Source organism: Rana temporaria, chromosome 6, assembly GCF_905171775.1.
Source record: "Rana temporaria chromosome 6, aRanTem1.1, whole genome shotgun sequence".
Taxonomy (NCBI): domain Eukaryota; kingdom Metazoa; phylum Chordata; class Amphibia; order Anura; family Ranidae; genus Rana; species Rana temporaria.
In genome coordinates this window covers 127,730,349-127,752,566 of record NC_053494.1, presented here as the reverse complement: position 1 = coordinate 127,752,566, position 22,218 = coordinate 127,730,349, and the positions used below count along the sequence as shown (strand labels likewise).

At 43.0% G+C, this 22,218-nt stretch overlaps 1 protein-coding gene across 2 annotated transcripts; it reads right to left on the bottom strand.

The window, feature by feature from the left end:
• Positions 1-12: 12 nt before the first annotated feature.
• LOC120943813 (gamma-crystallin M1-1) lies at positions 13-21,762 on the bottom strand. Of its 2 annotated transcripts, none has more exons than XM_040357358.1 (3): positions 21,663-21,762; positions 18,629-18,871; positions 13-339 (listed from the first exon to the last, which is right to left on the bottom strand). In XM_040357358.1, exons 1-3 carry the CDS (start codon positions 21,669-21,671, stop codon positions 58-60), a joined length of 534 nt encoding a protein of 177 aa, XP_040213292.1. In that variant the 5' UTR covers positions 21,672-21,762; the 3' UTR covers positions 13-57. The 2 variants fall into 2 exon arrangements, with proteins under 2 accessions (XP_040213292.1, XP_040213293.1); XM_040357359.1 differs by lacking the exon at positions 13-339 and adding an exon at positions 12,600-12,640.
• Between the last annotated feature and the right edge of the window lie 456 nt (positions 21,763-22,218).

Here is a 22,218-nt window from a genome sequence, read left to right as displayed (position 1 = left end):
AAGCACAGAGTATTGTTTGTCATCCTTTTATTAGCACAGGAATACAAGAAACGCTTTTTAATAAGAATCCAAGACACGACGGAAAGACCCGACTTTTGCAGTTTGGGAGCCCCAGTCAGTGAACCTTTTATATTCACCAGGTCTGAGAAGATACTGCTTGCCTTTGTAGTTGGGGAGCTCATAGAATATCCAATAACCATCTAGAACATTACAAGAGTGGATTTCATGGGAGCAGAAGCGGTCATAAACATTTGGACAATCTTCAAGGAACTCCATCATTTCTCCTTTGCAGTCACCTCTTTCATATACTCTGAGTTTATTAGTTCCAGTTCCTAGGTGCTATAATGAAACACAACAATTCATTGATTAAGTCAGTTGTATTTTTACATCAACCTACTTACGGATCCTCAGACTATCTCAGGATATCAACAAAAAATGAATTTGAATTAAAAGAAAAATGCAATTCTAACTCTTGTAGCTGCAAAAAATTTTTTTTTTAAGTTTTCTGCAAAAAAAGAAGATCAAGAATACTGGCCTGCCCACTGAGTGGTGACTTGGATCTTTGGTAGGTAATGAAATAGGGACTGGTGAAGGGAACCACAGTGCACAACAAAGAACACCTCCTACACTCCTGGAGGTGCATAGGATGCTGTAAATTTGTCAACCATCACAGCTCTTCAAAAGAGCAGCAGTCCGGGGCACTGCCCACTGGATAGGTAAGCATTACTGACCCTCATTTGCAGCAAGCTTTTTGAAAAAAGGAATTCTGGTTTAATAATTAGAATTCCAAATATTAGTCAATAAAGTGTAACTTTTTGTTTTGGATAGAAAGTGGAAAGATTTGAACACCTGTCTACATTGCTGCCTGAATTCATGCTAGGAAGATTCACTATGTCTTTGGCACAGTTAGGAGAATATATCCAGGAATTCCAGAGCTTTTCAAATGCTTTTTGTTTATACTTTAGTAGGCTCACTACTTTTCCATGAAGCATTATCCTTGACATTTTATTTGTGGTTGTAGTGATATGTATTGTGGATAAATCTCAAGCTCTCACTGTAGATATTTTTTGTTGTTGTTGCACAAATGTTTATTGAAGCATAAGAAAAAAAATACATACATGAATGCATTACATGTAGTCAAAAATCATATCCATTAAGGATGTCAAAACTTCAATCAAAACTTATGCCCTGTACACACGATCGGTTCGTCTGATGAAAACAGACCGATGGATTTTTTCATCAGATATCCGATGAAGCTGGCATTCATCAGTCTTGCCTACACACCATCGGTAAAAAATTAGATTGTGTCCAACGCGGTGACGTAAAACACTACGACGTGCTGAGAAAAATTATATTTAAAGCTTGCGAGCATGCGTCGACTTGATTCTGAGCGTGCATGGATTTTTGACCGATGGATTTCCCCACAGACAATTGTTTTTTTATATCGTTTTTTTAACCATAAGAAAATTTTAAAACAGGTTCTATTTTTTTCTCACCGATGGGAAAAAAACTGATGGGGCCCACACACGATCGGTTCGTCCGATGAAAACGGTCCATCGGTCTGTTTTCATCAGATGAACCGATCATGTGTACAGGGCATTAGCATGTTAAAGACACTTCTTATGAGTATAGAAGCATATTTATAATGTAGTCATAATCGAGAATTAGAGCACTTTATTTTTATTTATAAGCAAAAATGTGTAGAATTGTGGTCATTGGACCTCTAACAATCCTACAAAGTTAGTTAAGTACATCCACCATTAGTTTAGGAAAGTCAGGTATTAGAAGGGATGTAATAGGGAAGGTAAATATAATAGAGAGTGTGAAGGAAAAATGAAAGAATAGTGTGTATTTGTATGTCTTTTTGTTGTGATCTTAAGAGGGATATCATTGTAAAAATACGGCATATTCTATAGTTTTCTGAAAATGTTGCCAACAAGCCCAAGTTTCTTGCAATGAAGTGGAAGAATCATGGGCTTGATGGATAAGCTCCTCAATTTCAGTTATATTATTTACCCTTTTAATCCATGCTGCTGTTGTGGGTGGGTGGGTAATTGTCCAGTGTACTGGAATACTCATTTTGGCAGCATTGATAAGGTGTAGGACTAGAGAGTGGTGATATGATTTTCTGTCTATAAAGGAGTAATGTAAAAGTAGTTGGGCTGGGGAAAAGTCAATTTTGATAGAGGTGATACGAGTAATAAGTTGATACACTTCCATCCAGAATATTTGAATCACAGGGCATTCCCACCAGATATGCAGTAGGGAACCATCATGTGCATGACATCTCCAGCACATAGATGGAATAAGATGATTCATTTTATGTAATTTGAGTGGAGTTTGGTACCATCTCGCAAAAATTTTGAAACCATTTTCTTGTGCTGAGACATTAACCGAACCTTTATGAATATGCAAGTATATTTTTCCCTATTCTTCAGAAAGATTTAAGGAGAGGTCTTTTTCCCATTTTATCATTGCTAGATTAGATTTAGTTGTGCAATCAGCAAATAAAATATTATATATGATCGATATTAAGTGTCTCTGTGGTTCTGAACTCATACAAAGCTTTTCAAAAGGTATTTCTTGTCTCGAGAAAATAGAACGAGTCTTAGGGTTATTGAGAACATTTTTAAGTTGAGTGTACACCCAAGAAGGGAATTGAGAAATGTCCATCAATCTCATGAGTGTGGATTTGGGTAAAAACTTGATGTTGGAAAAAAAAAATTCCTGCTCTGAAATCTGATTGGGGATCCAAATTAAGAGGAAATGTATGAGCCATTCCTGGGGGAAAATTGGGGGTTTTGCAAACCAATGTTAGTGGTCCTGGTAATGATGAGATTGTGAATTGTTTTCACAGTTTTGTGAATGTTTTAAGGGTGGTAATAAATGTTTGTAATAACCTACAGTCAATCCATCTGATCCCGGGCTTTTGCCTGTCTTTTGTTGTTTAAGTACCGCCTCCAGTTCAGCTAAAGATAGTGGGCCAGATTCAGAAAGATCAGCGGATTTTTCTGCTGGCGTAACGTATCTCATTTACGTTACGCTGCCGCAAGTTTTTCAGGCAAGTGCTTTATTCACAAAGCACTTGCCTGTAAAGTTGCGGCGGCGTAGCGTAAATCACCCGGCGGAATTCAAATTCGGCGGGTAGGGGGCGTGTATCATTTAAATGAAGCGCGTCCCCGCGCCGAACGAACTGCGCATGCGCCGGCCGCGACTGAATCACAGTGCGCATGCTCCAAATGACGTCGGCAAATCGTCATGCTTTCGACGTGAACGTAAATTACGTCCGGCCGTATTCGCGAACGACTTATGCAAACGACGTAAAATTTCAAAAAGCCGAACGCAAACGACGTAAATCCTAATTTCCATATTCCTCACGTAAAACATACGGAGGCGCCACCTAGCGGCCAGCCTGAAATTGCAGCCTAAGATCCGATGGTGTAAGACACTTACACCTGGCGGATCTTAGGGATATCTATGCGTAACTGATTCTCTGAATCAGTCGCATAGATACGACCGGCCGGACTCAGAGATACGACGGCGTATCAGGAGATACACCGTCGTATCTCTTTCTGAATCCGGCCCACTGTTTTTTTCCAGATTATCCGCATCTGAAGCTAAAATAGGAGTCGGACAGTGTCTAGAAAAAAAAATCTCTGAAAGCTTGTTGTCTATTTATCATCTCTGTTTGGGAAGTCTCCATTTTAAGATTATAGAGTTGTGTGTAGTACTTGACAAATTGGTCTGCTATTTGGACATTGTTTGTTAATTTTTTCCCTGTTGAATCATGTATACAATGTATTGTAGTAGTGGCTCTTTTTGCTCGTAGTGCTCTGGCTAATAGCCTGCTACATTTGTTTCCATATTCAAAGAATCGTTTTTGTGATAAAATAAAGTTACGTTTTGTTCTCTTATTCAATTCATCCATCAATTTTGCCCTAAGTTGAGATAGTTCTAAAGTGGACAATGCCTGACTTCTCTTATGGGTCATTTCTAGAGCATGAATGTTTTTGGTAAGTTGTGAAATGTAAGCCTGTTTTTCCCTTCTTTTTTTGGCTGCAATTGCCATGAATTCCCCTTGTACGTAGCATTTGTGTGCTTCCCTTGAATCAACGGGGAAATTTCAGGGCAATCATTTTCTCTAAAATATTAAATTAATCTGTCTTGGATCGTATGAAAAGTGGGTGAATCTGTGACAAAGATGGGTCAAAGCGCCATATTGGAGATTGTGACTTAATGGTAGGGAATTCCAGAGACATAGTGATAGGATGATGATCTGATAGAAACATTGATTCGAGTAATGTTTTAATGAGGAAGGGTAGTTCTTTTTGACATATAAATAAGTATTCTAATCTGGAGTAGGCAGAGCTTTTTTTCTCAGAAAATAGGTGCAGGAACTCAACCACGACCCTGTTCAGATTTCAAAAACAGTAGAAGGGTCTTAAAGAGGCATTAAATACCAGAATTGCATTACATACAGAGTGCAGTGTTCAGGGGGTTACATACAGAGTGCAGAGCTGTCACTTGTAAACACAGAAACCAGACTTCTGTCTTTACAAGTGATTGTAGTGAGCAGGCACCAAAGGGTCTGAGCCAAAGGTGGTGGAACTGAGTTCCCCCAAGTTCCCCCAGAAAAAAAGCCCTGGGAGTAGGTGTTATGAGGTGTTGAGTAAAATGTGTAGTCTATTGACAGTTAGATTTAGGGTATGCCAGGAGTCATGTAATATTAGTTCCTGAAGTAGATTTTTAATTGCACAAAGTGCTTTAAAAGGTAATTTGGAGGTACCAGAGGATGTATCAATTAGGGGATTTAAAGGGACATTAAAACCTCTGCCTAATAGTGGGGATGCTTCTTGAAAGTCTGCAAGTTGTTGTAAAGTGTGTCTTAAAAAGGGCACTTGTTTAACATTGGGGACATAGATGTTGGCTATAGTAACACGTTTGCCATACAAAGAGCCTTTAAGGAATAACAATCTACCATCCTCATCAGACAGAGAATCTGCTATTTGAAAAGGACAGTCTTTAGCAAGAAGAATAGAAACCCCGTTGGTTTTGATCTCTTTAGATGTTGCAGGATATGCCAAAGGGTAATAGGAATTTGATAATTTTGGAATGGAGTCTACTTTAAAGTGTGTTCTTGAAGGAGTATTATATCTGCCCTAAGATTATGCATAGAACGTAAAACTTGTTAGCGTTTTTCTGGTATGTTTAGACTTTTGACATTTAGGGAAGCAAGTTTTACAGTATTATGATAGTTTGATACCTTTGGATTTGGTATGTTGTGTGTGTTCATGTTGTGAAGAGTTTTAATACACCTCTCTTTTAGTTCTCTGAAACTGTGTGGGGATAGATTATTAGAAAGTAAATCGTAGTACTTTCTAGGATTAGAATCTACTAGATAAGACTTTTTGTATGTGAGGAGGGAAAGGAATGGGTATGTAAGAAGCAGGAAGAGTGAAATAAAAAGGGTGACCTTAGTGAATGAGTCTAGAGTATGATTCACTGAACACTTATCAGTGGGTAGTGAATAAGTCTATACTGGGTATTGCAGAATTATATCCGGAGCTTCGCAATTTTGCTTGCTTAGCTAAGGTGCTATTACACCTATATAAAGGTGAATCAGGAGAGGGTCAGTGGTAAATGAGAATACTATAAACAAATTAAGTAAATTCATAGTAAAAATACTATAAAAAGAAAAAGTGCAGCGCTGAACTTTTTTTAATTATTTGCGCTGCACTTTTTCTTTTAATAGTATCTCTCACTGGAATTTTGTGTTATTATGTAGTGTCCAGCTTGCATATTTATTTAGGGTTTATTTGAATTTTTGCGCTGATTGCACTTTCTGTTTTTTTAAATTCATAGTAAAGTCTGAAATGTATACCAATATGAGGAGGGAGAGGTTGAAGTCGGTGAAAAATTGAAACCTATAAGAATGTGTCGTGACCCGCCGACAGGAAGTTCAATGTGCAATAAATTGGGGCGGTAAGATTAATACAATAGTAAGGTATCTATAAAATTAGGAGATTCAAGAAATATATATAATAACTATTAGAGATTGGAAAGATCGTCTCTGAGGACGTAACTGTGTAATATTAACACATTTGCTTATCTAGGTTGATACATCAAAAGTTTAGGAACCAGGACATATATTCATAGCTCTTGTAATAGTTTATGAAAGTGACATGTTCCTCGTCCCCCATTTAAGCAACAGCAAACCAACTTACCACAACTTTAAACATTTAATATAAAGAATGGGACCTCTTTGTCAGGTTGAAGGGGGTCCTTTGATATGTAACCGAACAGTGGACAATAGCCTCTAATAATAATAATAACATGGGGATAGATTCAGAATGCGAGTACGCCGGTGTATCTACTGATACGCCGGCGTACTTTCAAATTTCCTGCGTCGTTTCGTTGTTTTGAATCCTCAAAACAAGATACGACGGCTTCTGGGTTAGATCCGACAGGTGTACGTCTTCGTACGCCTTCGGATCTAAGATGCAATTCTTCGGCGTCCGCTGGGTGGCGTTCACGTCGTTTTCTGCGTCCGGTATGCAAATTAGCTATTTCCGACGATCCACGAACGTACGAGCAGCCGGCGCATTTTTTTACAGCGTCTCTAGTCGGCTTTTTCCGGGGTATAGTTAAAGCTGGTATTTCATTGCGTATAGTTAGACTTGCTATGTTAAGTATGGCCGTCTTTCCCGCGTTTAATTTTTTTTTTTTGCGTAAGTCGTCCGTGAATCGGAATGTACGTAAGTCACGTCTATGTTAAAAAAAATGACGTTCTTGCGATGTCATTTAGCGCAATGCACGGCGGGAAATTTAGGGACAGCGCATGCGCAGTTCATTCGGAGCGGGGACACGCTTCATTTAAATGAAACACGCCCCCTAATCGCCGATTTGAATTCCGCGCCCTTACACCGCTTGAGATACACTACGCCGCCGTAACTTACGGCGCAAAATCTTTGGGGATTCAAACCGGCCAAAAGTAAGTTACAGCGGCGTAGCGTATCTCACATACGCTGCGCCCATCTATTTCTATGTGGATCTACCCCATGGAGGCTAACGAACCATTAGAAAATAAAGGAAAAAATTGTAGTGGATAATTGAGAAAAGGCAAACACTATCATGTATATAATTTACCCAATATAAAACTACTGAGATCAATCAGTCCTAGATGCTTATGCAGTCCTGATCAAAAGTTTAAGACCACTTGAAAAATGGCAAAAAATGATATTTTACATTGTTGAATCTTAACAAGGTTCCAAGTAGAGCTTCAACATGCAACAAGAAGAAATGAGAGTGAGACAAAACATTTTTTGAGCATTCAATTAATTGAAAATAACGAATAAACTGAAGCAGGCTGTTTTTCAGCTGATCATAAGTTTAGGACCACATGCCTTTAAAAGGCCAAATCTGTGCAAAGATGTGGATTCATTGTCATTTTCTGTCAGGTAGTCACACGTTGTGATAATAAAGGCAAAAAAACTCTCCCTTTTTGAACGTGGGCGGGTTGCTGAACTGCATAAGCAGGGGTCTCTCACCAAGACACTGGACGATCCTCGACCCAAATTAAGGCCCTACTGATGCTGACTGCAGCCCCATAACCATCAGACAGCATCTGAGACTGAAGGGCTTAAAAAAAAAAAGTCTCCAAAAACCTTGTCTCCTTGAACGCCACAGAACTGCTCGTTTGGACTTTGCAAGAGAGCACCAAACATGGGACATTCAAAGGTGGAAGAAAGTTTTATTCTATTTATGATGAGAAAAAATGTAACCTTGATGGTCCTGATGGTTTCCAACGTTACTGGCATGACAAGCAGATCCCACCTGAGATGTTTTATACGCGCCACAGTGGAGGGGGCACCATAATGGTCTGGGGTGCTTTTTCCTTCAGTGGAAATATGGAGCTTCAGGAAGTGCAGGGGCGTCAAACGGCCGCTGGCCATGTCCAGATGTTGCAGAGAGCATTCCTCATGACTGAGGGCCCTCGTCTGTGTGGTAACGACTGGGTTTTTCAACAGGACAATGCTACAGTACACAATGCCCGCAGGACAAGGGACTTCTTACAGGAGAATAACATCACTCTTTTGGCCCATCCTGCGTGTTCCCCTGATCTAAATCCAATTGAGAACCTTTGGGGATGGTTGGCAAGGGAAGTTTACAAAAATGGACAACAGTTCCAGACAGTAGATGGCCTTTGTGCGGCTGTCTTCACCGCTTGGAGAAATGTTCCCACTCACCTCATGGAAATGCTTGCATCAAGCATGCCAAAACAAATTTTTGAAATGATCAACAATAACGGCGGAGCTACTCATTACAGAGTTCATGTTTGGAAGTTGGATTTCTGTTTTGGGGGGGGGGGGGGGTGGTTTTTGGAGGTGTGGTCCTAAACTTTTGATCAGCTGAAAAACAGCCTGTTTCAGTTTATTCGTTATTTTCAATTAATTGAATGCTCAAAAAATGTTTTGTCTCACTCTCATTTCTTCTTGTTGCATGTTGAAGCTCTACTTTGAACCTTGTTAAGATCCAACAATGTAAAATATGATTTTTTGCCATTTTTCAAGTGGTCTTAAACTTTTGATCAGGACTGTATGACAGTACTAAACCTGAATTGAGGCCCAGATTCACAAAGCACTTACGCCGACGTATCTAGAGATACGTGGCGTAATTGAAAAATGCGCCAACGTAAAACGATTACGCCGGCGCATCTTTGAGCGCAAAATACGCTAGACACACAATTGTTTTGCTAGGCAAAGATGCAAATGAGGGAGATACGGCGATCCACAAAAGTATGCTTGTGCGGCGTAGGCTACGCCCTGTGCGCATCTGCTAGTTTGCCGGCGGAAATTTACACCTTTTAAAATGTGCCCTAACTTTGCACCAGCCGTGTAAAGGTCAGCTAAAGCAACACCATTAAGGAAGAGCTGAGCACACACACTTGCAGGACAACAATCTGTATGCCAACATGCCAGGGGCATCCATGGTCATAGCTATACTAGTGACTTTAGAGGCGCGCAGAAGGAGGAGGGAACGGAGGAGGAGGAGGAGGAGGAGAGCACAGGAGAGGATATACCGCAGACGCCTAGATGTCTTTGGCATGGCTGCTTCTGAGGTGTATCGCACCTTCAGATTCAACCGTGAAGCCATCATGGAAATAACCACAACCCTGCAGGATGACACCACCAGCCCAACACAACGCTCACATGCAGTGGAGCCACTGGTCAAGGTCCTGGCAACACTCCATTTCCTTGCCACTGGCTCTTTTCAGCGCACAAGTGGATTGTCATGTGGGATGTCACAATCCTCCATTAGCAGATGTGTGCACCAGGTTGTCCCTGCAATCCTGAGACGCATGGCCAACCAAATCATCAAACCCACCCAGGAGGTCCAGCGGATGAAGACAATGACAGATTTCTACAAAATTGCCAGATTCCCACGCACTGTGGGGGCCATTGATTGCACACATGTGGCACTACAGCCCCCCCATGAGACAGAGCACATGTACCGCAATCGGAAGCATTGGCATTCAATCAATGTACAGGTGATAGTCGATGCCCAATGCCTCATATGGCACGTCCGTGCCAAACACCCAGGATCCAGCCATGACAGCTTCATATACCGTCAAAGCGACATCCCAAGACAATTTGAACAGAACGTGTATGGGGACAGCTGGCTGGTTGGTGAGTGACATGGGTGTCAGGTATGAATGTCCCCCCCCCATGATGCAGATATCACGAGGGCCACATGCATGACTAACATCCTCCTGTCTTTTCCCTTCCAGGTGACTCTGCATATGCACTTGGAACCCATCTCATGACCCCATTCCGGAACCCCCAAACCCCAGGAGATAAAAACTACAATGCTGCACACATACGTACCTGTGGAGTGGTGAAACGCACCTTTGGCCTCCTGAAGTCCCGTTTCCGATGCCTAGATATGTCTGGGGGTACCCTGTTGTATTCCCCAAACTTTATGTACCAGATCATCGGGGCATGTTGCATTCTGCACAACTTCGCTGTGAGAAGGGGCCTGGAGATTGACATATGTGATGACCTGACCCCCCAACCAGACAATCCCCCCCTGACCGAGGGTACCCGGTCTTCTGAGGAAAGAGCAGCCAGGAGACGCCTCGCAGAAGGCATCTTTGCACAGTAAACACACACATTAAACATGGCACAATGAGAATGCATGCATGCACACCCACTGTGGTCCCTAGCACACACACCCCACATCCTCATCGAATTGGATTAGACCCAAGTACCCCCCATGGTACTAGGGTGCAGCAACGACACATGCCACGGCTACAATTATGTCACTGTGCATTCATACACCATTCACATGGACCTGAGATCACTTCTCCCTGGTCCTGGGGATCCCTAATCCACCAAAACTGAGGGTGACACCCTTTTTCATCAGGAATGTCACCCTCACATACATCATACATCATTCACACAAATATAACAAATCATAATCACAGTAGAAAATCATAAAAAAATAAAATAAAAAAAACAAAAGTACATCCCAAATGATCAACGGCGGCGTGAGCTACGCCTGGGCCAGCCACGGGCACGGCCACGGGCACGGCCACGGCCAACCAGGGGAGACTCATGGGAGGGGGGGAGCAGGGGAAGGAGGAGCCTCTCCTGATGGCTGTTCACCTGCTGGCCTGCCCTCCAAGGCCCGGCGATCCTGTTCAGGCCCACAGTGAGGGCTGCCGTATTGGCCTGGACAGCCTGGTTATTGGCGTTGACAGCCTGGGTTAGGGCACTCACCTCCAGGGCCACGCCTGCTGTGGCGGCCTGCAGCTCACAAAAGCACATTATTACCGCCAATGAGTTCGTGGCCACATCACTGAGCGACTCCTTAATGGAGCCCAGGCTGTCCTCCATCTGGGCCAAAGTCCGGGTGACATGACCCAGATGTTGGGTCTGTCGGGCCTGGTCCCTCTGCAGATTTGAGGCTTGTGGCCTGGGAGGAGGGGAGAGAGAGACTCTTGGGGCGGGAGCCCTGTTGGGGGAGGAGTGGGAGGGGCTACCCCTGATGGAGGCCTGACTGCTGCCAGCCTCAGGGGTAGCCACAAGGGGATCCTCCTGCAAACACACAAGGATTTCCCTGGCAATGTCCATCCGATCATCCACAACCTCCCCCCCCTCATCCTCCTCCCCCTCAACCTCCTCCTGAGGTGAGGTGTGGCCACTCCCCTGCCCTGGGGACTCCTGGCTTTCTTGGGGCTCTTCAGCAGCCTCAAGTCCGGGGGATGGTGCAGACTGGCTGGATGGCCCAGCAACCTCCTGGCCATCTGTGGATGACACAAAACATACACAGGTTGGAGGATCCACACACTTGGCACATATTCCCTTCCCCCCCACACATGCTACTCACCAGATAGAAAAAAAAATAACTTACCTGTCCTCACGGCCTCCTCGGAGTCAAAGCCAGGCAGGGCAACCACCTGCTGGCTATGGAAGCACTGGGCCACCACACACTCCTCCTCAGTCCACCTTAGGGTGCAGGGTGGGCCTCCTCCAGTGCCCCTGGCATGGGCATTTATCTTGGCCAGCTTCTCACGGACCAGGCTCCTCAGGTCATTGATCTTCTTAGAGATCCCACTGGGGGTCCTCGTCTCCCCCCCTCCGCATTGATCTCATCCGTAATCTGCTGGAGGATCGCCCTCTTCCTGGCCGGGGTGGTGTTCCGGCTCTCAGGGCCATGTAAATATTGCCCAAATCGGGTGATGGCCCTTGCAAGTATGTGCTTCTCACGCACCGAGAAGTTCAGCTTTCTTCTCTTTGGTGCCATCTCACCACACAGCACTCAACACCAAACACACACAACAATCTAACAGAACAAACAAACACAAAAACAAACAGAACAAACACACACAAAAAGACACAGAACAAACACACACAAAAAGACACAGAACAAACACACACAAAAATTAAACAGCAAAAACCAGACACCAAAATTAAACAACACAAGCAGACAGCTAATACAAAATCAAAAACAAACACAGAAAAAACAAACACAAAAAACAGTCAGAAAAAACAAACACCTACTACAATCTCCTACTTCTATAAATCTTTAATCTAACAATACTACACTAACCAACAAACACCAACAAACAACAGAACAAAAGCACCTTGCTTTAGGAAAGGGAACACAGGGATGTACTTTTGCAATGGAAGGGCGTTTGTGTGGGGCTATTTATACACAGGGCGTATCTCACTAAGTCTGCTTGGCCTATTTCCTATCTCACTGATTGCGCCGGGCCGAGTTCTGAGCATGCCCAGTGAGGTGCAGATTCGTGCGCGCATGCGCAGTACGGCCGGCCCTTCATTTGCATGGGGTCATGGCTCATTTTAATGGAGCATGCCCACTTCCTTCCCACTTTCAATTACCCCGCCTTACGCCTCGGAATTTACATTACGCTGGCGCACATTTGGGCACAAATACTCTGTGGATACGGCACTTACGCCACAACATTCAGCCGCCGTAACTTAAATGACATGCGTTACGCCGATCTAAATATGCTCCGCTTTACATGAATCTGGGCCTTAATAACTAACTTATGTCATTTACCCTGGTCATCTAGATCCTATAAAGTATATTGATCAGCAATAAATCTTTAGAGACCCTGCAAAACAAAAAAAGTTAAGGATTATAGGATTATAGATTTTGAGAAAAAATCCTGAGTACATAACTTACATAACATTACTCATAACAGACAGAGACATGGGCTTAGAACATTTATCCCTCAGTTCAAATGGATCATTATAGGATGGTTACATATAGCATTCTAAGGCTGCTATAGAGTTTAGCAGGGTAACATTATCTTCTTTAGATAGGAATTATTATGAGGAGAACTGCTGGGACAATTTTGTAAACCTGTTGCAGGAATATATCTCCCGTTATAAACATACTAGGTATCTGTAACGGTCACCACCGTTTACGACCTTCCATCAACCCACGACAGCTTATCTGACACTTCAACCATCCAACAGACATCAGACATTCCATTTCCCAGAATAACCGAGACACACAGCTCTGGCTTCTGGTTTCAAATGAAAGACATCTTTAATGCTTAGCTCTCAAGTTTATATACAGTTTTCAAGGCATGTAAGGAACAATCAAACTCTCCACCCACACATCACACCCTGGGGGGGGGCTTCAATACACCTTCAGATGGCTAATTACTAACCATTCCAGACATTTTGGCGCTGGTCTATAATTAGCATGACCTAATCACTCCACCTGAGAAGTCACATTCCTTCATTAACAGAATTCAAACAAAACACCATCACACAATGATTTCCCCTCAATCCACATCTTTAGACAGGCGGTCTGTCTCCGACAGAAAGGTATTCACACCTGAGCATCAATAGGCTTTAAACAGTGTTATCACACAATGAAAGGCAGTTCAGGAGCCAGCCTCATTTAACAACTCACTAGCCTAGGCTAAGCATTGAAGGAGTCATTATTGACCGGTAGGGTCAGAATATTCTTTGCAGACATTAAGGAATGTATGGTGGATTACTGTCCATGCTAAAACATATCCAACATATGTCCTTTATCTCCTGGCTCAATCTGTGCCCAAAAGTGACTCCTGTAACATGGCTCCCTCCTTGTGGAACACTCCGGCAGACCCGGCTTGATCCTTTTCGGGTCAACTTGGGGATGTTCGGAACTAGGAGGCCGGGATGATGTTTGTTTGCCGGGATAACCCATCAGCATTGCCATCTGGCTTACCAGGTCGGTAGCTGATGGTGAAGGTGAATAATGGAATTCAGTTCTAGAACAGTCACTTGCTTTGCTCTCTCAATGGCTCCCAAAACCGGTTGCTGATGCTCTTGGGGGAGATAAGGCACAACCTGAGCGCAAATCCCATTTAACCTTTTGACAATTTCAGCCTGTTTGTGCATTTCAATACATGACGTAGTGTCGTTGCATCTCCGATTTCTCACTGGCCAACTTGTCACATTCCCATTTTAGACTGTGATATTGTGCCGGATCTACAGTACATGTCGGGGAAGGTAGTCTTACCCGGGTCTCAGCAGCAAGCAAATTGGTCCCAGCAACGCAGGTCGGGGCACAGGTAGTCACTGTGTGGGCTTCAACGGGGCACATCGGGGCGTACGCAGAAACAAGGGGGGCCAAATCATTCCCCAGTAGTACATCCGCTGGCAAATCCTTCATCACCCCCACATTCACATGTCCCTAACCAACCCCCCAATCCAGGTGAACCCGGGCAACGGGTAGCCGGAAGACGGTGCCTCCCGCTACTCTTACGACTACAGTGTCTCCTGTGTGCTGGCTCTCTGAGATGAGTTTCTTCTGTAGCAGTGTCATCGTGGCCCCAGTATCGCGTAGCCCATTGGCTACCTTTCCATTGACCCAGACAGTATGCCTGTGTTGCTGCCTGTTGTCCTGGTTAGCTGCTTGTATCGGATCTGCCTCGTGCAGAACACCCCAATGTTCTTCCTCTTCAACGCAGTGGGCCACAGGCATGGGTGTGTGGGGGTTCCACCGTTATGGCTGTCTCCATGACTGTGACTGCCTAGGTGGATTCAATGGACAGTCTAGTTTTTTGTGTCCTAGGTGTTTACACCCAAAACACTTGATGGGTTGTGAGTAGCCCTGGGAGTTAAACCTAGGCTGCTGAGGATAAGTGGCCGCTGTAGGTGGTGTTGTAGGACGGTCCGACTGGGGTTTGTAGGCAATAGCCGGCGGGGGTGCCGCTGATCGATAATCCACCCGAGTTGTTGTCTTGACCACAGAGTTGTCCAGTTTGCGGGCGTCTGTGTATTCGTCCACCAGGCGAGCTGCTTCAGACAAGGAGAAAGGGTTTCTGTCCCGGACCCACTCTCTGACTTCCCGGGACAGTTTGTCAAAGAAGTGCTCCAGCAGGAACACTTGCAGTACCTCTTCCCCGGATTCTGCTTGGCATCCATCGACCCAGTGGGATGCTGTGCGGTGTAGGCAGCATGCTCACTCGGTATATGAGTCTCCAGTCTGCTTGCTTGTCTCCTGGAACCGCCTCCGGTATTCCTCTGGTGTGATGGCATACCTGGCCAAAAGTGCTTCTTTTACCAGTCCATAGTTCATAATATCCTTGTCTGGGATGGCCCTGAACGCTTCACTGGCCTGGCCGGACAATTTCCCAGACAAAAAAGGGTAACCCATTCCTCTGTGGGCACCCGGTGTAGGGCACACTGCCGTTCAAAATCAGCAAGGTACCCATCAATCTCCCATTCAGTTTCAATGAAGTTCTTAAAAGCAGTAAAATGTATCTTTCTCCTTTCAGTTGGTGCTGCTGTGACTTCTGCTGCTGCAGAACCTCTTTGCCGTAGCCAATTTGCGTCCACAGCAGCTATAACTCGGTCTATGATTTCCGGTGGAGGGTTAGGACCATAGTGTGCCAGTCTTAGTTTAACAGCCCGATCAAAACTTGCCTCTTCAGGTGTCCTGTCTGTTACGCTGGGCCTTTCCGTTAAGTTGGGTCTTTCAGCTACATCCATTTGGACAAGTTCTGTGATCACGTCCATCTTCTTATGGTTGCTGGCCGGTCTGCCACGGTTCTCCAGTAGTCCTTGTAGCTGTCCTTTTAGCGATGGAATTATCCCACTGCTGTGCCACCACTGTAACGGTCACCACCGTTTACAACCTTCCATCAACCCACGACAGCTTATCTGACACTCCAACCATCCAACAGACATCAGACATCCCATTTACCAGAATAACCGAGACACACAGCTCTGGGTTCTGGTTTCAAAGGAAAGACATCTTTAATGGTTAGCTCTCAAGTTTATATACAGTTTTTAAGGCATGTAAGGAACAATCAAACTCTCCACCCACACATCACACCCTGGGGGGGGGGGCTTCAATACACCTTCAGATGGCTAATTACTAACCATTCCAGACATTTCGGCGCCACTCTATAATTAACATGACCTAATCACTCCACCTGAGAAGTCACACTCCTTCATTAACAGAATTCAAACAAAACACCATCACACAATGATTTCCCCACAATCCACATCTTTAGACAGGCGGTCTGTCTCCGACAGAAAGGTATTCACACCTGAGCATCAATAGGCTTTAAACAGTGTTATCACGCAATGAAAGGCAGTTCAGGAGCCAGCCTCATTTAACAACTCACTAGCCTGGGCTAAGCATTGAAGGAGTCATTATTGACCGGTAGGGTCAGAATATTCTTTGCAGACATTAAGGAATGTATGGTGGATTACTGTCCATGCTAAAACATATCCAACATATGTCCTTTATCTCCTGGCTCAATCTGTGCCCAAAAGTGACTCCTGTAACATGGCTCCCTCCTTGTGGAACACTCCGGCAGACCCGGCTTGATCCTTTTCGGGTCAACTTGGGGATGTTCGGAACTAGGAGGCCGGGATGATGTTTGTTTGCCGGGATAACCCATCAGCATTGCCATCTGGCTTACCAGGTCGGTAGCTGATGGTGAAGGTGAATAATGGAATTCAGTTCTAGAACAGTCACTTGCTTTGCTCTCTCAATGGCTCCCAAAACCGGTTGCTGATGCTCTTGGGGGAGATAAGGCATCTGGGAATTTTTTACAATTTTGGTAGGTACTGGATACTACAGGCAAGCAGGCAGGCTAGTCAGTTAATGTTACAGTGTGTAGTGAATATATATACATCCCAGGTGTTGTACATATATTTATACACTGTATCGTTTAGCTAGATCAGTTCTTCCTAATTTACTGGCAGGCAGGTGATTGTGCTAGCTGCAGTATTCTTACATGGTTTATTGCCTGTGTCCTCTGTAGTTTGCACCTAAAGCTGCTTGGTGTGTACTGGCCGTGTGCTCTGTAGTTTGCACCTAAAGCTACTTGGTGTGTACTGGCCGTGTGCTCTTTGAATATGCAAATGAGCTAGATACGCCGATTCATGAACGTACTTGCGCCCGGCGTATTAAAATACGCTGTTTACGTAAGGCGTACGACTGGCGTAACTTTACCCCTCATAAAGCAGGGGTAAGTCTTGTTAAGGTATGGACGTCGGAAACGTCGGAACAGCGTCGTATTTTACGTTGTTTGCGTAAGTCGTACGTGAATGGGGATGGGCGTAGGTTACGTTCATATCGACTAAGCATTGAGCCGGCGTAATTTACAGAGAAAATTCGACGTGATACTGAGCATGTGCACGCATGCGCCATTCGTTAGGTGCGTCATTTATGTGGGGTCACGATTCATTTCCATACAACACGCCCCCTACCAGCCTACTTTGAATTACGCATGATTAAGACGGCCCATTTACGCTACGCCACCGTAACTTAGGGCACAAGTTCTTTGTGAATACTGCACTTGCCTGTCTAAGTTGCGGTGGCGTAGCGTAAATAGGATACGCTACGTCCGCACAAAGATGCGTCCAGATACGTGAATCTGGCCCTTAGTCTTTTCAGATATATTCTCTGCATTGTAATGTTACCCACTGGGGTAACGGGTAACTGGGGTTAAGGCATTGTAGTATTGTAATAATATTTTGGTCCATAACTCCATCTACCCAAAACATGAAAGAGATAGTTCCAAGACTACCTGTACATCTATGTATAGTACGATCTCTTTATTTCTTTGCCCTCGTCCTGTCCCAATTTTACCACTGAAGCAAGGTCCAGTATTCTAGTTTGGTCTGGAGCATTTCTGTTGAGTTAAAATGTTACTTGATGTTTGTGAATGCATTGTTCTGTGTTATTTCAATGCATTCAAGTATTCGACTAGTTGGGGTACAATCTGTGTCAATATTTTTGTTGCAATATAATGCCATTAAACTGTCACTGCTACAAAGAGACTTGGATGATTTAGACTGATAGCCATTGACCCTTTTCCCACCATTACCACCCCCCCTTCCAAAACCTGCTTATCCTTTGAGGAGCTTGGGAGTCCTGCAAATTATTTAGATATGGGTTTTGGTGCAATGCTGTTTTGAATAATATAAATATAATTTATTAAAGCAGGAATACAGGTTTTGAATGAGCAGGCTATTCTTAATTTTAGAAATAGCATGTAGGGGATTAGGTTTCTTTGCCAGAAATTTGCCTTTGCAATCTGTGTGGCAATACAATGTAACTATTGTCTATCTGAGACTTCTTTGGACTGTTATTGGGAGGCATTTGTGGTAAAATGTCTTTAAAATGTTTTAGCTTGGTCAATTCTACTTTGTTTTTGAGATCTTTGTTTTTGTATTTTCTAGATATTTTCCTGACTTTAACAATTGGATTCCCCATAAGAATACTGTGATTATGCATTCCAGAAAGAGAAAACAGGAAGTTTAGATTATAACAATGCCCATGCTGACCAGGACAGGAGGTGAGAGAAAATCACCCCAAAAGAGACACAGACAGAACAACAAATCAAACAAAACTGACAAAGGATCTACCTCTTATTCATTCCTTCCAGGAGCAAAATACATTTTGGATGCAATTTCAGCTTAAAGCAGCTGCAATGGTTCACAGCAGCAAAAATGCATGCCTCATACATTTTTGTTTCACTAGCATACAATTATATGCTATAATTATACCATACTTTGCATCTAGTTGATTATGACAATGGTATTGTTAATTATGTGACAGAATCTAATACACAACTCACTTGTGAGAGTAAACGACAAGACTTGATGGAATCATTAAATCCTTGCCACTGCTGATAATCAGAATATTCTCCCCTGTTCAGGACATACTGGTGTCCCATGTAATTGGGTCGCTCATAAATCATCCAGCGGCCATTCTCCACTCGAGCAGAGTTACAAGCATTAAAATGGGGTTGCAGATCAGGGTTATCACTGCTGCACTCATAGGAACGACCTTGGAAGTTCCTATCCTCATAGAAAATTATCTATTAGGAAAAAAAAACAAAGAGAGAGAAAAAAAGATAATCAAATCTGGCTATGTTTATCAGCAGTTTAAAAAACATAGGGGAAGATTTACTAAAACTGGTGCACTCAGAATTTGGTTCAGCTGTGCATGGTAGCCAATCAGCTTCTAACTTCAGCTTGCTCAACTAAGCTTTCACAATAAAACCTGGAAGCTGATTGGTTTCTATGCAGAGCTGCACAAGATTTTCCACCATGCTTTTTTAGTAACAACCCCCATAAGACATATACCTGGTTGAATTTTCTTAAGCCCTGTACACACGGCCAGGAATCCCATCAGGAAAAAAACATTGGTTTTCCTGACGGGATTCCTGGCAAGCTTGCCGTGCATACAGATGGCCACTCAAAAGACCTGCCGTTCTTTTGAATGGCAAGAACGCGTGACGTCATTGACTGCGACGAGCCAGCACTCGTCACGTTCGATGCTGTTGCCGCCATCTTGCTACACCCCACACTAACCTTGTATGCTACCGTGCATGCATCAAAGTCTTATTGAGCATGCACGGGTTTACCTCGGACAGGTAAGCATACAGACGACCGGTTTTCTCGGCAGGAAACACTCTGATGGGAATCCCGACGGGAAAATAGAGAGCAGGTTCTCTATTTTTCCCGGGCAATTTTCCTGTTAGGAAAACTTATAGGGAGCATACACATGGCCGGGATTCACTCCTGGCAGTTTTACGAGGCTTTAGATTATATATAGTATACATTAGTGCTTCTATTGTTCAATGCTTGAATTTTGGCGAATGTTGTTCAAAAAGGTTACGTGTTTGGTGTAATATTTTACTCATTCTAATTACATTTTATTTGGCAACATAGATTAAGTAGGATTTACCAAATGTAAAATAGAAAATTCCGTGCCAAATATAAATAAGTGCTAGATTAGACTAAATAAGCTGCTCCTCAAAGAACAATACTGAATTGTGATAATGAAAATGGAAGGTAGAGGGCGCTCAACCACACAATAGTGATTGTGAAATGTGGGATACCACACAGCAACGTGCAACAATTAATAAATAATAAAAACTAATAAAATACGTTTCCAAAAGCATATGTGAACAGTGATTGCTGAAACAATATAAATCAATATACAGCAGAAATGTCCCACACAGATGTGCATGAATACGCAGATTCCTCTGCAGTGTAAGCAAAAAACACTGAGGTTCACTGTGTTAAACACCAAAAAAATATAAAAATAAAAATAGAGTCCCAATAGCATGCATAGAAAGCCAAACGAATCTTGACAATTACTGTGATCTTCCTAGTGGAGAAAAGTAGAAAATGCCACCACCATACTTTTCAAATTTCACTTGTTTCCACCCAAGGTGCTTTGTATATAAAGTGCTCTTACCAGAGCCTGTTGACCACTTTACTTAAAAAGATGGTCATACGGGCTAGTGCAGGATTGTGCCTACACACACATGGATATGGACTATTGAATCTCGTTTCCAGGCGTTCCAGATAAGGATGATATGCAAAAAAAAAGAACCGGTAGACGCCGATAGCGTAATAACGTTTTAATAATAAAAACAACTAAAAACAACGGAAAGCCAAATGGCCTCTTACTTTAAAAAAAAAGAACCGGTAGACGCCGATAGCGTAATAGGCGCCCCCCTGAAGACGAGTAATCGAAACGGACGTTGGAGGCAGTCCTGGTCACGAGACGCCCCCCCGCTCTGGTGAAGCTGACAGGAAGGAGTTTATGGTGGAACTACGGCGGTGGTATCCGATCCTGACAACCCAAGTTTTGAACCGCAGATTGGCGGTGACAGGCCTGCAGTCCCAGTGCCGGGTAGGCACTTTTAAAGTAAGAGGCCATTTGGCTTTCCGTTGTTTTTAGTTGTTTTTATTATTAAAACGTTATTACGCTATCGGCGTCTACCGGTTCTTTTTTTTTTTGCATATCATCCTTATCTGGAACGCCTGGAAACGAGATTCAATAGTCCATATCCATGTGTGTGTAGGCACAATCCTGCACTAGCCCGTATGACCATCTTTTTAAGTAAAGTGGTCAACAGGCTCTGGTAAGAGCACTTTATATACAAAGCACCTTGGGTGGAAACAAGTGAAATTTGAAAAGTATGGTGGTGGCATTTTCTACTTTTCTCCACTAGGAAGATCACAGTAATTGTCAAGATTCGTTTGGCTTTCTATGCATGCTATTGGGACTATTTTTATTTTTATATTTTTTTGGTGTTTAACACAGTGAACCTCAGTGTTTTTTGCTTACACTGCAGAGGAATCTGAGTATTCATGCACATCTGTGTGGGACATTTCTGCTGTATATTGATTTATATTGTTTCAGCAATCACTGTTCACATATGCTTTTGGAAACGTATTGTATTAGTTTTTATTATTTATTAATTGTTGCACGTTGCTGTGTGGTATCCCACATTTCACAATCACTATTGTGTGGTTGAGCGCCCTCTACCTTCCATTTTCAGGATTTACCAAATGAATGTTACTCCTGCCCTGCAAAAGACAACTTTAATATTATAAAATAATATTTTACATAAAAACAAAATACTTTCACAATACTTCAAACACACAACCACTTGGTAATTTTGCAATCCAAAAATAGACAATTTCTGCAAATTGTAAGATTCTGTTGAAAACAATCCTTTGCTACCAAAATATTCTCTAGTGATAAAGTAAAGTTTCACACTTTAATTCACTGATTAGTACTGATCTTGTTTTAGTTTATCTGTAAATGCATCTAAATTTCAATTTTTAGATGAATACATATGTTTTTACCTTCCCCATTCTTGCAGTTGTCTGTGGATGTGCCACCCCAAATGTGTGGATTGGAAGAATGCTTTTTATGGGATGACAAATGTGCTCAATCTGCAGAAATAAAATAACAATGATAGCCTGTTTTTGTTTAGTAAGATGATTTCCCCCTTTGTCTTCCTCTGTAATGCTGCTCTCACTGGACTGTCAGCTTCACTGAATGTTTAGTAAACTTGACACTACGCTCTGGCACCAATGTAAAGGAAGCATCTGCTGTAGCAGTTTCAGTTTTCGAAGTATGACAAAAATTATTTTCATGATTATACATACAGTATCTGCTGTGTATCTTTTTTATACTGTTCTATTTTGTTTTACAATAGTTTAAGACAAAAGTAGAGCTAAGATGGGCCTGACATCAGATATATATATATATTTTTTTATGTTCCAAGGGTGAATTTCTAAACTTTATTCAGAACTGATTTTTCATGTGGTGCAGTTGCATTGGATCTTACAGACTATTCATCCCTATGCAAGGTATATTTTGCTGAACACCACATTCACAAAGCGAAAACCAGGATGG

Excerpts from the sequence above, each read along its gene's own strand:
- LOC120943813 (XM_040357358.1), bottom strand. Across the intron at positions 340-18,628 it reads CTTGTCGTTTACTCTCACAA|CACCTAGGAACTGGAACTAA; the intron begins GTGAGTTGTGTA and ends GTTTCATTATAG.